At 45.8% G+C, this 15,374-nt stretch overlaps 1 protein-coding gene across 1 annotated transcript in view; it reads right to left on the bottom strand.

The window, feature by feature from the left end:
• Megf8 (multiple EGF like domains 8) overlaps positions 1–15,374 on the bottom strand; it is a 209,229-nt gene that overhangs the window by 104,003 nt on the left and 89,852 nt on the right. Inside the window, exons 18-19 of the mRNA XM_075688154.1 lie at positions 14,422–14,709; positions 6,923–7,087 (exon numbers count right to left, since the gene is read on the bottom strand). Of these exons, the coding sequence (XP_075544269.1) occupies positions 6,923–7,087; positions 14,422–14,709 (453 nt within the window). The remainder of the gene's footprint in view (positions 1–6,922; positions 7,088–14,421; positions 14,710–15,374) is intronic.

Here is a 15,374-nt window from a genome sequence, read left to right as displayed (position 1 = left end):
CATGTTCCAGACAGCAAATATTGTGCACTCAGCTATTGCAAGTCTGTTAAATTGGTGCTTTCTGTGCCATCATGCTAGCTTTCCATGAGTTGTGTAATTGCTGCCGCTTTAGTCTGTATTTTAAAAAGACAAGCACAGCGATCAGACTCACATGCTTGCTTTTCTTGATGCATTTTGTGAAATCTGTCACGCTCATTGCTATATGTAGTAAACGTGGATTTTGCTTTTCAGGTAAGGGAAGCTAGTGTGTGTGGCTATTTCTCGCCAGTAGATGGAGTGGTATACAATCGGACCTTCACAAAGTGTTATTCATGTGTTGATCCCTTTTGCAAAGTTCGAGCGTTTGCTTTTTAACATCCATGATAAGCAGAGGATGACATTTGCCAATAAAACACACATGCACTCTGTACGAGATGCGCATCGCATGTAGTGATGTGATCGGCCCTTTCGCAGACGGGTCTGTCATGAGTTTATGTGTGGATTTAGGATAAAGAAGAGTGAGACAAAGAAGAAGTGAAGTGGTCCTTGAGATGTGAAAAAGTGGAACTGCAATCAGGCAGCGCGAGACCGCAATGAAAAGGAAGAGGAAGAAGGATGTGTGAATGAGGTGACAAGTCAGCCGGTGATGTGGCCTTGGGATAATGTGGACATGTCTCCACACATGCTCTGGAGACGGCAGCAGGTGGTTTAGAAGACCTGGTCGGAGAGGGGACCCACTGGCAACACACTGGCTCACTGTCTCCCTAGAGTGCTGTGATGGTGCATCAGAGTAGCTGGGCAGGTTCCCGCTGCAGTTATGGTGCCATATTGTGCCACAGAGGCCAGCCCAGGCTTAACCACAGCGCTGCTCACGAGCCCCGTTTTGTGCAACAGCGGCCACCCATGCACTAAGCCTAGTCCTGCGCTATCATGGCTCCCATTTGTCAGGACCCGTCCTATGCAACGGAAGCCACCTGGCAACCTGACCCATCTTGTGCCATGGCGGTTGCCCTGACACTGCCAAAAGGGAGTGACGATGTAAATGGTTAGGACTTAATTTCCGAGCAAGACTGTATATATTGTATAGTTTAAGTGTTCTAACATGTCTGCATTGTTTGTTCAACCCTTGTGGTCCAAAACTTTTACCCACTTTCCGGTCGTTCCGGTCCGAAACTATTTCGCTGATGTTGGGCACCACGAAAGAAAATAACAGCTGCGGAAGGAAAACTCACAGGATGCTTATTTTTTCAGTTGCTTTTTGTGTCCTTATGTCATTTAGCGATACTTTGGCAGCGTGTGGAAGCGCTCAAAACACTCTCCCGGGTGCAGTCCAGGATTGTTGCTGCAAGTTTTGCAGAAGAACACTGTTTCCTTCCTTTTGTTTTTCAGTCACTGCAAACAGCGCAGTCTTTGCTGCTTCAGCCGGACATGTTCTATATGAAATGGGGCTTTCCGTCCAGCCTTTGTTCGCAGTCCAAATGTGCAGATGGGCCCCGCTCCTTAGGTTGAGTCCTTACGTCATCCACCAGCTGCTCCACCAGGTTCCTCCGGTACTGCAGCTGTCGCTGCTCTTTCTGTCCCTGCTTTAGGAGCTGTATCCTCATCAAAATGAAGCTGTTGACAATTGAGACTTCAAGAAGCCCCCCCAAAAAAGCTTCCTCCACCATTTCATTGATTTGTTAGAAAGCGCTTAACTTGCACAATAATGGTTGGCCCTGTCAACTCCACCCATATTTTCGGAGTAGTCGTATATCGCTACGGGCTTCTTCAGGGTGAATGTTTTTCCTTCAGCTTTCTTCCTTGATACAGTTTTTCTTTTGTGGACACATTGTGGCCTGAACTTAGCATTGTCACTTGACGCTTGTTCTACCAGGCAAGCGCCATGTACGAGTTTCCTTTGCGATAAGCCACCACTTCACATTTTTTCAGCTTCTTCTTGGGCTGCTGGGGCACTTGCTTTTGATTTGTCCATCACAGGCCCCGTTAGGAATATACTCTGCGAAAGCAGTTCTTCCGCAAGCATTGAGGACGAATAAAATCTATCTGTATACATATGATAGTCACTGCCCGGCGTAGCTTATTACACTTTCTCCAGCAGGTGGAGTACAATCCTGCATGTGAAGGGAAGCTCAGGAAGACAGAGGCTATCAGTTGTTGTGCTGCCATAGTACTGCATAGCTCAAAGGCAGAAATGTAGCCTGTTTGGCAGTCAGCAAGTGCACAAACGTGAATGCCCCATTTTGTTGGCTTCTGGGGATTATACCACTTGAATGAGACGCGGCTCTTGAAGCCGACAGTGCTCTCGTCTATGCAAATTTTGGGGCCGGCGTTGAAATGCTCTCTGCATTTTTCATCTATGTAGTTCACAACAACCCTGACCTTGCTTCCACGAGTTGGTCAACCTGAAGAGGCGTCTGGGCTTGGTGCAACGTGAAGCATCCAAAAGATTTGAAGCAATCTCTTCCGCTGGAATACATGTGGCAAGAAAGGCATCTTCTTGAGGAGGTCGTTGCTGAAGTATTCCTTCAGTTCCGGCTTGGGATTCAAGGCCATGTTGATAATTACACCTAGGAAGGCTTTGAATTCTTCCGAGGACACATCTTCCAGTCCTTCCAAATCGAGTACTTCAGAAGGACATCGGCACTCGAAATTTTTTCACACGCGTAGCGGTTGGTTTCGTACACTATTTCCTCAATCAGCTGGTCTGTGAAGAACAGCTTAACGTAGTCCAACTCACAGTTCAGATTGGAAGACCTTACTTGGGATCCCGGGCTCGTGGTAGTGAAGGGAAGAGGGGCAAAGTTAGGAGAATTACCCAAGTAGGCTTGCCAGCCTGTTCCACGTGGTCCTGCGTTCTTGTTCTTGTTTCCACTGTCTCCAGCGTTGTCTTCTTCTTCGTCGCTGGCTTGTGAAGAATTACTTTCTTCGTTATCTGATGGAGGCACATAATCCTCTTCCTCACTACAATCGTCACCCCTTTTGCTAAAGGCAACACCATAGCAGGCACTCGACAAGAATGCAGCCATGCTTCGATGCAAGTGGCGTAGACTCTGAGCTACGCAGCACTCGCACAATCCAAGCTTTTTACAGATGCGTTAGCTGTGCCATCTAGCGTGAAAAAAGTCTAGCAGAAAGAAAATAAGTTTACTGACTTTTCTAAGAGATGGAGCATCATGCATAATTAGAAAACACGCACAATTCAACCATGAGAAAGCGTGTCAGGCAGTGCCTGACAGCGGAGTGCGGCGGCCATAAAAAATATGGGTTAAGAGTTGGTTTCATTGATGTTTGTTTTTTCAATTATAAATGTTCGCCTTACATGTGCAACTTGTTCCTGTCTGTCTCTAGTTTGCCAGAATTCGTGACAATCTCTCACGAGTTTCGAGAACCATGCACAATGTAATTGTGTTTTCTTAGCCTAATGAGTTGCTTTTGCAACATAGAGATGTGATATTCGTGTGCATTTTTTCGTGAACAGTGACGCGGTATGATCGTGATTTTGTTTACATTTGTATAGATATTTCGCCTCAATTGCCCAACCGACAAGCTAGCTTACAGTAGTTATAAGTGGCACGAAAAGAGACAGTGCGACCTAAATTGCACTATAACTAAGCTTTGTGAACACATTCTACACACTCAGGCCGCAATATTCCGTTATGCAAGCTTCGTGGTTGAATCGGCAATGTCGCCTCTAAGATTACCGTATCTTGGAGGTCACACTAACGAATTCATGAGTGATGGGCTGGGTCAATCTCCTAGCTGGGTATGGGCAGCCAGGAGATTGACTTCCGGTCATGGTGCTTTTGTGTGAAACCCCGGACCCCCTTGGACAGTCCCCAGCAGCTGGGTCACATGTCTCTGACATACCCTTCTGTCGGAGCTAGTCAAACCGGAAGCCACGCATAGTTTGCGGGCAGTCCATGACTGCATAATTGAAGAGGCCCACTGTCGTTCATAGACATTGACACATCTGGTACCGAGTCAAGTGAAATGTTGTGAAAGTGATTGGCCAAGAACATGGCAGTCTTCCAGCAAATTTTTATCTGGTGACTCCATACTTTCACGTGATGCCCGCTGGGCAGTACCGAAGCCAGCGTGCTTGAATCAGAGGCCGTATTCTTCGATGATGCCTTCTAGTAACACAATACAACTCCAGTTTTCAAACATGGCTGGAGGCATAGCAACCCACTGTTACAACTGGCCCTTGTGATAAACAATTTCAGTCAAGCCGGTAAAGCCACAGCGAAAGCCCAGATGTTTAAAATACACCGAGCCACCCGCACGCTTGGAGGAAGCAACAGCGAAAAGACAAAAATATGTTAACTTACTTCCACGTACCGAGTGGCAGCCGCAAGCGTGGAGAGAATTCATTCTTTTGTTCTCCTGAGCGAGAGCATTTCGTAGACGCTATAAAAGATGCCCCTGCCAATGGACTCCAGCCTTCAGCACAAACTAGAGCATGTGTGTCGCTCTCCGTCACGAAGCTCATAGAGCTGACCGCTCCGTAGCGATGTAATTAAATGTCTTTGATACTCGTTACATTGATCGTCTGACGTCTCTGTCTGGGCCCCTCCCCGTTGGTCAAGCTCGAGACCACTAGGCCCACACTACCGCTTCATGTTGTCCCTGTCTTCATTTCGTGTGTTTCTTGCAGTAACTTCCCAAATCATGAATCACCAAATGGTCTACACCCAGACTCTGCTACATTACATTACAGCTTCGTGTTGTCCCTTTCTTTGTCTAGTGTGTTCCTTGCGGTAACTTCCCAAATCATGAATTCTGAAACTAGGTGTACAGTTGCAACACCATGCAGTGGCCACCATCTCAAGCACCATAAACAAGTCCACATTGGTGGAACGTGGACTTTCTTGTTTTCACAGCACTTTGTTTTCCTTGCACACTTCAAGTCAACTTCAATGCACACAGAGCCTCAAGAGTATGCATGCACTATGCATGGCACACAAAGTGTTATCACCTATCAGTACAAGTCAATGGTGATGTGGACGTACCACTTGAAACAGGCAATCGACAAACAAGATTGTGGGCATGGCAAGTTTCCAGTGCTTCTGGAGCTTTGCTGTTTTTGTGAACAAAAATAGTGGCCATGCAAACATGCTGTGTCTATATTTTATGCAATTTAAGGGGGCAGAAAATGCAATTGAGCACTTTTTAAACTCTGTTAGCATTACATGGATAGATAATATAGGGACTAACGTTCCCACAAGTTTTGTTAAAGCGGGATTGCAGTTTATTGACGTTTCACTGGTGAGATAGAAAATGCATTGAATTCTTTGGATGTTCATTGTGGATATGAAAACGTTTTGCTATGACAAGTTTCATTGCCTCTGGCTTTTGTTATAGCAGGGTTTGACTTACAGTAGGCTTCTATTAATTCAACTCTGACTAATTAGATTTTTCGGTTAATTCGAACCAGGTCAGAGGTCTCGGCCTGCACTCAGGCCTTTCTATGGCCATTTCTATGGACCTTCACATTCATTATTTCAATCCTAAAATTGGCCTTGACCGGATAATTCCAATGTCACCAGTCAGGAACACATGCGCATGACCTCTATGGCAACTTCAATAGTGACCCCTTTAGAGGCAGTGTCTGTCTCGGCGAAGCTTGGGGACAGTGAACGTGCTCAAAACACATCATCTCCCATTGAAAACGCTTATTTTCGGCCTGCTCTAGGAATATTTTTAAGCAATAACCATAGCTCACAATGTCTGATTACTTTCTTTACCCGATTCTAATGTGTGTCCATATTTGTTTTTTCTAAAAAATTGGGCTGAAAATTGCCTGTGCAGTGCAGCTGAACATAAAACAAAAACCGCCTTTGTGGTGTTCATATGCTTTACGACATAACACAGATATACTGTGGCGAAGCTGACTTTAGGAAACCGGCTGTTATGGTTCAGTACACTATAGACCGTTGCCCATTTTCCTTGCTAAAAGATCAGGTGTGTGTTACATTTATACTCTGTTTGGGAGCTTTGCCCCCATAGTCTCCAACGATACTGGACTTGAAGCTATTCCCCCACTCCACCGAATTGAGCACAGTGCCACCCCTCGACTGCAGAAGAAGTTCGGTGACCCATCATGTTAAGAGGCGGCACTATGATCAACTTTCTTGAGTCGAGGTCAAGTGCTGAGTGGAGGAGAATTCTAGACTACGGGGGTTAATGAAATTTCTCCATTAGTTTTCTACTTTGGACACACAGAAAGCGAATGAGCGTTTTATTTGGGGTCGTATTAGAATCAAGAAAATACTGTCGAATGAATCAGTGGTATGTTTCAGCATTTTTTTCTGCATCTTGTTTAAGCCAAACCACCAGATAATTCGATTAATTTCGTCGGTCTCGTCAAGGTCGAATTAACGGAAGTCAACTGCATTACAAAGAGATTAAGAAAAAATGTCTGACATAATGATGACAAAAGGTGGGAAAAAGTTAGTGCCTGGCAATGTCTCACGTTTACTTACAATGTCTGTAAGTACCCCATTAAAATGCACAAAGACTAACGTAAACTAATTTGTGGTATTTTACCTTCAGCCAACACAATTTTGTTCAATACATTAAAATCTTGTATGCATAGTCGCAAACTCAAGAGTGGCACATTAGCATGGTAGTATGTATAAGTGCAGGCCACAAACCATGAAGACATAAAGTGAAGCTATATTGCAATGCCTTGGTAGTGATGGAGTGCATCAGCTGACATCACATATTTGTCCCATTCATGTGAGTACATGTGTGGGCATGGGAGTGTATAGAAATTTAATTTATCCAGTCAAGAATTCTTCTTTTCTCAAATAAATGTGGTGCATAGAAAGGCATAATTACAAACTGCTAACTGAAAAACCATGCAATTTTAAGCAGATTGAAAGTAGTTAAGCCTAACAAATGTGCCCCTACAATAATATAAAAGGGCTCTGCTGTCACTTACTGGAACACGAGTCCATGTGTAGAAGTCTGTCGCAAATTTCCAGAAGTCACCCAGTACACCAGTGGCATTGAGCCCACCGAATATGTACATGTTGCCAGCCACCATAGCAGCTCCGTGGGAACGACGAGCCGTTGGAGCTTGGCCCATGTCGCGTGACACGTTAAGCTGAAACAAGTGAAACCAAAGACAAAGCAACTTGCTAAAAGTTCTGGCTAATCAACAACTCTCTCCTGTATTTTTTACAAAGTGTTTCACATGATGTACTTGCACCAGCCTTCATTTAAAGTTACACATAACCGCATAACATAAAAACTGCGCAGGCAGTGTAGCTGGTGCATCCTTTGTCTGACAGTGTCTACCTGAAAACATGTTACTAACCCATGTGTTTTCTTATAATGTCATCGTCTTCCAACTCTTCCAGACAACCACAAAAACATTGTTGTCACACAAAAACCCCGTGCGACACATGCAACATCGATGAGACGATGAGTACTGGACCAGTTGGACAATCGTCCACTATCAGAACTCAAAGCTTTAGGTCAGTGCTCCGAAAGAACATCCGTGTTGAAGGCCTTATTCACGTTATTAAGGTTCCTGCGGTCTAGGGGGCTTCACGATAGACTTTAAGAATGCCGCCCCCTACCGCTCTATAGTGTACGCACTTTATTCGTGCTCATCTCTCTTTCTCTCCTATCTCCCCCTTCCAGTCTCTTTCTCTTTTTATCCCCCTTAACCCTTCCCCCGTGCAGCCAACCAGAACTACCTCTGGTTAACCTCCCTGCCTTTCTCTGCATTCTTTTCTCTCTCTCTCTTGTCACACAAAAATCAGTCAGCAAGTGCACAGAGCCCAAAGGTATCATGTCTACATTTGTGTGTCAAAAGCGAAATGTGCCCAAGCGCATGTGGCATGGTTGCTGAGAGGGTGGATTACTGGCTACAGAAGAAATATAAGCAGCATCTCTTGGCAGTATTGTTGAGTCCTAGTATCAGATGTGTATTCCCTAAAATTTGAAGAAATATTACTACAGTCAAAAAGAAAAGAAAATAGTTTTATGACGCAGGATGCATACTGTTTATTAAATAAATTTGCAGACATTGTTCTACAGGGATGCTGCGAACAGGCACTCTGCTCTATGCCTACAGCTAGAATGACCTATGTCACAGACAAAATACAGTAGAATCTCGTTCATACGTGCTGAAAAAAAAAGTGAGAAACAATTACTAACAGGAAAATTTACAATCTGAAGTCACTAAAAAATTTGGCAGACTGAACTGCAGTCAACATCTACGTAATGCGAAGCATTGCATCACAAGACGCCCACACTCGCTGAGCTTATGGGGCCCGCATGGCCTAATACACGCATTGTTGTACTTGCAGCTTTAGCAAGCCTATGTATGTGCACCTTGAATTCAGTCTATGACAACAGTCTCTTCAGGTGGGGCACTCTGGCAGAAAGTTTTCATGTGCCCACTCAGTCAGAGATGTCGACTCTCCTTGACCAGGTGGGGCCTGAGCCGCTTGAGGCGCGCCTTGTTTTCCTACTGCGTAGTGCTTGAAGATAGCAATGGGAAACCGAAATGAAACCGAGCTGGCGGGCTCGGTTTCGAACCCGCCAGCTCACCGAACCGCCAGACTACGATGCCTAGAGCAAAACACGACGCTCACTTCGCGCCTCCTACAGCAGGGACCGTATTCTGAAACGTTCGCCTTCCACGAAAGTTTCGCCGCCGCGAAAGTCACATTCAATAAGCCAAGCGACTGCTTACCCGTGACGTCAACGTGCACTACCGATGCGCACTCTAGAACACTTCACATCGCATGAGAGATTTCGCCCGGCGAGTGCAGAGCGGCTCGGGTGTGTTGTTTTCGAGTGTAGTGGCCGCGGTACGGGTTCTGCGCACTGACTACGTTTGCTTACAGCCTCTTTAGCTAAAATAAATTGAATAAGGAGGTGTGAAATGTTTTATTTTATATGAATCAACAAACATCGCCGCGAAACAACGCATGTAAAATGCCACCAAAAAGGCTACTGCAAACTACCACCTATCTTATCTCTACTACACTCCACCACCAACCAAACGCCAAGAGACGCCAAAAGACATGCTCATTTATTCAATACATGTCGAGAGCACCCATCGGCACCATGACGTTAAAATGACGTACGCCGGAACTACTAGATAGCCGGTTTTGCTAAAATCTCCAATCAGCGCGCGCCATTGGCAGAGGCGTGGCCAGGGCGAAACTTTCGCGAAGGCGAACGTTTCAGAATACGTGCCCAGGTAACAGCACCGTATTTGGGTTATTGCCTATTACAAGTGTGCAGTGTGCTGACAACAGCCCTATGCCACATATGCAGTCAAACAGCTAGACAAATCAAGATACTGGTCACAATAGATTTGGTTGCGACAGCTGCAGATGCAGCATGAGATGATCCACGAGATTTGGCAGTAGCAGAAAACAAAACTGAGTGTGCGGTTATTTTAACTATGTCATTACCACGCCTATTAAAATTCGTCACCGGTGATCGATGCTTTAGATCGCCAGTTTCGACATGCTGTAGCCATTTCTTATCAACTTAAAGCCATCCAGTAGTTAGTACAGACACTGCACTTTCAGAATCAGTTTGAGTTTTTCCACTCCGGTGACGTTGGGATTTTTGACGGACCTTTTCATGAACTAATGTGCGTATGTTGTAGCGAAATGGGGTGTGGCTGTCACCCTCTGCCGCGCTCGAGAAAAAAGTATGCCGCTCACGCTTACGCTGCATTACCATCAAAATTTTGTACTCAAATGACTCCCAGCAAGTCAAGAATTAAATTATATCTCTGGCTTTGGAGTCCGACAGTGATGAGCAGTGATAATTACCCGAAAATGAAGCCAGCTGTTCACTAGTAAGCTTTGGTTTGGAGTCCGAGTCGTTTTATTCCACCAAAGCGTATTTCTGAAGGTCTGCCACATGTCCAACATGTGGACCTGCCATTTTCAACCAGTTTCCAAGAGTTTTGATTTCGCTTCTCTCGCAAAATCCCGGCAAGGGCTGCCGGTGTCACTGCGCAGTTATTAAAAGTCGCTCTCATGGCGTCGTCCCATGCAGCTGTGTCGCGAGAAAAGCGTCGCACTTGAAACTATGCTGCACCTACACTTGAGTTTAGTGATGAGGAGTCGAGTTGTGATTCTGAAGACGATAGCAAAGCAGATTTAAGCTCTGACAGCAACACTGTTTTGAGTCAGCATGGAATATCCGCAGCTGTTCACCGCTGAGTTTCCTTTACGGCCATGAGGGGTCTCCCTCCTTGTGGGTGCTTATCTTCAGATATTTTTTGCATGACCTGAGAGCTCTACTGATTATCTTCAGGGTGCATACTTCGCGTGGTCATGATGTGCTACCATCGGCAGCAAAGAAACTTCCGTTCACGCCAAGAAGGCCGCCTATAGCACATCTCGGCCGAGCACTACAAAGCAGTGCAAGACAGTTTACAATGGCATGGGATTTCTTTCTACTTTTCTTCTCTGCAGAGGTGATAAAGACAATGTACAAAAATGCAAACAGATATGCTTGGATGCATAATCTTGTAGCTGCTCAGCTACGCTGAAAGCGATCGGTCCTGGAAGAGGCGCACGACTCTAGACGAACTGGTGAAGTACGTTCCTAGGAGTTCTCATTCGACTATCCTCAGATGATGCCGAAAAGGCGGAAGTGCAAAATGTGTTACGAGGACCACAAAGCTGAACAAAAACCATGCAGTTTGTGGGAAAATTGTGGAGTGTACCTATGCTTCACAAAATCCAGGAACTGCTTCACCGCATGGCATGAGTGATGAACTGGTCTTACCGTAAAAACAGGAATATACGTCGAACTTCAAAAAAAAAAAAAAAAAAAAAAAAAACATTGCGAAAAGTCGACCCTCGTCTTATATACCGGACATTGGCGGAAAAACTACGGAAGTCTTGCAACAATGGGCGGATGAAGTAAAGAGCCGCCATCGCCATCAGCAGCAGCGTGGCGTGGCGACATTGTGGCACCGGCAATTTGTGCTTACATGTCACAAAGTTATATTGGTTAAAGGCTGCTTTTTTACAATTTGTTTCAAAATGAGCAGAAGCCGACGGCAATTCACCGTCGCCTTCAAGAAAAAGGCAATTGAGTGCGCGGAAGCCCACGACAACCTCGCGGCACAGCGCGAATTTGGAGTATCCGAAAAGAGCATTCGGTACTGGCGGAGGCAGAAGCAGCAAACCAACAGAAAACGTCATTTCGTGGGCGGACCGCAGAACTGGAAGACAAGGTTGCGGAGTTCATCCGGAAGCTACGTGTAAGATCGCTGCCTGTGACTGCCGAATGCATCCGTTTGAAAGCGGTAGAGATCGTGCGGGCCTCTGGAGTGGGCAGCGAGAAGCACTCGTCATCGGACTCTAGTTCGGACGACTCTGATCAAAGGCATTGCTCTGATTCGGAGTAGCGCTTGCGCACTTCATGCCCTTCTGTGTACTGTACACCCGGCCAATTTTTAACAGTATCGCGTGACCATCGACCTGCGTATTTGTCAGCACCATATCATAACGGCACAAAGCGGCAAAATAGCGAAAGTAAGCGCACGTATACACATGCGCGTATCTCGTTTGTTTCGCCGCTCAGCGCCGTTAATAAGATGCTGACAAGCACGCGGGTCGATGGTCGCATGATACTGTTACAAATTGGCCAGGTGCACATGCGAGCAGCACTTAAATAAATACTGTCACTATTGTGCATGAGTCGCATTTGTTTCAAGGTAAGGGTGTCTTTTGGTACTTTTGCTATTGAAAAAGATTTTTTTCATTTTTAGAATTCATTAGTTGGGGGATCTACCTATGTTCCGGTCCGACCTATAGTCCGGTTTTTACGGTAGTTTCTTTTTTATATCGGAACAACGGAGGTGTACTGAGCATTTATTTTTTCAGACACTATTCGTGGTTATTTATCTTTGAAATGTATATTCTGAATTTTCTTTGATATTAGTATTTTTGTAGATAACATGTCTTTTATGGTTGGTTTTATCAACTGGCAGCAAAAATGGTGCTTTCTAGAATTTTCGTTTTACCTAATAATTTTTTTTCTTTGGCAACATATGTTTTTGGAAAGAGCATTTCATACTGCACAATATGCTATGCTGCAATGTGTGCTGGAATATTGTTTGTGGTGGTAAATAGTCTTTTTCCGAGACTTATCAAAGACGACCATTTTCTTGCAGTAACGAGAGTTAATAAAGGAGAGTGCAGCCAATGCACAAATAATTTTCTACAGATTTTCTTCTAAAATATTGAACCCCAAATTTAGGGGTGTGATCCTTACAGAAGAATATAGGGTATTTCAGGGTAACGAAACTTCTATGTAATGAAGTACACTCGAACCTCGTTATAACGAAGTTGAAGGGGGAGCCAACATTACTTGGTTATATCTGTTACTGTACTTCGTTATATCCATTATTGCCACTTGCTGCAATAATGCCCAATGGGGTGCACATTATAAACATGGAAATAAGAAGACGGCTTTGCGGCCCACAGAACCACTACACAGCCACACATGGGATGAAATTTCAATAAAACAATAAAATAATTATCAGCGTGCGAAACCTTGTGACTTAGCACTTGATGCAAGAGCCTTTAGATAGCTGCCTTCTGTTCCATTGTGATGGTCTTTTGTGTCCGCTTTCCGCTTAGCTTGTTGCAGTCGAGCAGCAAGTGGCACACAACACAGCGCTCTGCTGTGTGATCCGAAGAGGCAAACACACTTCGTCTCGTTGGCTTGGCTCGGGCGGATCGTGGCCTCCAAGATTGCACAAATGCCAATGCGAGTTCAGAGGCCATGCCCAGCTGCCAGCCCCTGTGGCGCGCCACGGGATGAGGTAGAAGTGAATGCACAGCCTGGGTGTGAGATTTCTGAGGCCACACCCAGCTGCAGCTGCCTGAACGGTGCGCCATAGAGAAAGACAGAAGTGAATGAACTAATCTTTCACACCGCCGCACATAGCGACCGATGGCACGACCCGCCACGCAGGCATGTGTGTTACCCCCGAGATTGCGCCGGGGAGGTATCAGAGGCCACGCCCAGCTATGCCTGGCTCCATGCCGTGCCTACCAGTAGAAGTGAATGCACTAATCTTTCGCAACACCACGCATAGCAACACAGTGTGGCATGGCTCACGCAGCCAGGCACGCGGAAGAGAGAGAGGTCAGTGGAGCTACACGTGGTGGTAAGACTAGTGTTGCTCAAGAGCATTTTCGACACGGTGTCGTGGGAGTTTTGAACTGCCATGGCAAACGAGTGCGGAACCCCGCGGAAAGCACTGTGCTCGGTGTGCAATGGTCGGATATATTAATGCGATAGCGTTAAGGAGCTCGTGTCACAGAAAAGCCGGTGTCGTCGGTGTCGGCGTCGGCGGCGTTGACCGTGAGCGATAAATCACGGCAGGCACTTCATAAATAAAAAGCAACTTCCAAGATGGGCTGGGTGGGAATCGAACCAGGGTCTCCGGAGTGTGAGACGGAGACGTTACCACTGAGCCACGAGTTCGATGCTTCGAAGCGGTACAAAAGCGCCTCTAGTGAACGCGGTGTTGCCTTAGAAACAAGCTGTTTCTGAGGCTCAGGCGTGCGTCGCTTGCTCAGGCACACATTTCGTTGTCGCGCCGAACGCTGCGTTGCTCGACGCTCACCGCGTCCGATGCGGGGCGCGTAGTCGCTGCGCCGTAGCCCATTGTCTTACACCCCTTGGCGGGTCGACGGGGACGCTGTCGCGTTCCACTCTTGAAGGCGAAGCTTAAGCGTCCTCCAATTTTTTTATTTCGGAGACGAATCTAGTTCGTTTTATCCATTGGCAGGACAGTTCCACTTCATTAAACAATGTTTTGAATACATGGATCTCTATGAGAATTTCAAGGGGAATTTCATTTACTTTGTTATATCAATTACTTTGTTATATCTCGTTCCATTACAAAGAGGTTCGAGTGTAGAATGCTGATTTGTACTACACTCTTGTACTGATGTTTAGGTGTATAGCGACTACCTATGGCAACACTGTGAATGCTGCTGGAGAGTACAACAGTTACCGCTGTTTGCTTTATCAAAGTTGTACAGTGAAAAAAATACTGGCTTGTCATGGCTCGCTATTCTGGGACACTAGCATACAGAGTTCTGCGGGTTACTGAACAGAGATTGAGCGGGTGCTTCCACCCTGGCATTTGATGAGAGCTGCCAGCCTCACAGCACAAGGGAACACGTGAACAGCATATGTGTTCTTTTATATGCAGTTCTCAGGAACGAGACTGTGATACCTTGAGCACAACTAAGTAGTACATATTGTCAAGTTGGCAGGAAAAACCAAATGTCATGGCCTCCACCTCCAGTAGAATGTGGATTTGTGCCAATCATTAAAAACTGTCATGACCTCCAGTAGAATGTGAATTTGTGCTAATCATTAAAAATAGAAAGCGGGGGAGATGAAAGAAAATCAGATGCCCACCTTTTTCCAACGATCAAAATCGAGGTCATACACATAAAGTTCATCACTGTCACCCCGTGCAGGGTCCCTGCCTCCAAACAGCCACAGTTGGTTGGGCTCAAGAGAGAGGAGTGAGTGGCCCAGGCGTGAGTGGGGCAGCTCAATGGCACCACCTATACTGGCCCCTTGAATCTGCCCAGTGAGTCGTTCCAGCTCAAACAGAAGGCTCCACGACACTTGCCCTGGCACCAAAGCATGGCCACAGTCAGCACCCCCATACTGGTCTCCACAGTGGCAGAGCCGGTATCCCTGCAATGACAGGATCATGATAAAATGTACGGGTCGGTGTGATACAAGAACACATAAAAAAAAACTGACTTTGTATACATGGTTTGAGGGAAAATGCAAGTGCATAAATAAAAAAAAAACAATTGTTGCGGAAAAAAAAAATATATATATATATATATGCGTGTACAAAATGACAAAAATAAGTAACAAAAGAGAAAGGCATAATAAGTCACTGATTATCTAAACCACTTCCCACAACCTTAATCGCAACGACAGCAGTCTTCCGTTTATGTATGCCAGATGCTTTAAAGGGGTCCTGAACCACTTCTCGGGCTTGGTGAGAAAATATAGTCCACAGATAGCATATGCTGCTGTGAACATCTGAGCCAAGTTTTGTAGCCGTGCACAATGCGTAGAGCTCGCAAGCCGAGGGCAAAGTCACCTTTCTCTCAAACATTCTCTCTTAAATAGAAGCCTGCTGTTTGCTCTTTTCTGGATGCTTTATTTCATAATAAAGCGGATTCCCCTGTGCGACTGTTGTTAGGAATGGCCGTACGGGGTGACAACGTGCCAGCTATTTCAGCCCGCTGCACGTGTTCCAATCCAACCGGACGGGGCGCACTTCAGAGAACTGCGAATAACCGGCAGCCACGTGTCACGGGTTCAGCTCAGAAATGTGCTACCCA

Source organism: Dermacentor variabilis, chromosome 1 (assembly GCF_050947875.1).
Source record: "Dermacentor variabilis isolate Ectoservices chromosome 1, ASM5094787v1, whole genome shotgun sequence".
In the NCBI taxonomy this organism is placed as follows: domain Eukaryota; kingdom Metazoa; phylum Arthropoda; class Arachnida; order Ixodida; family Ixodidae; genus Dermacentor; species Dermacentor variabilis.
This window is presented reverse-complemented; position numbering and strand designations above follow the sequence as displayed.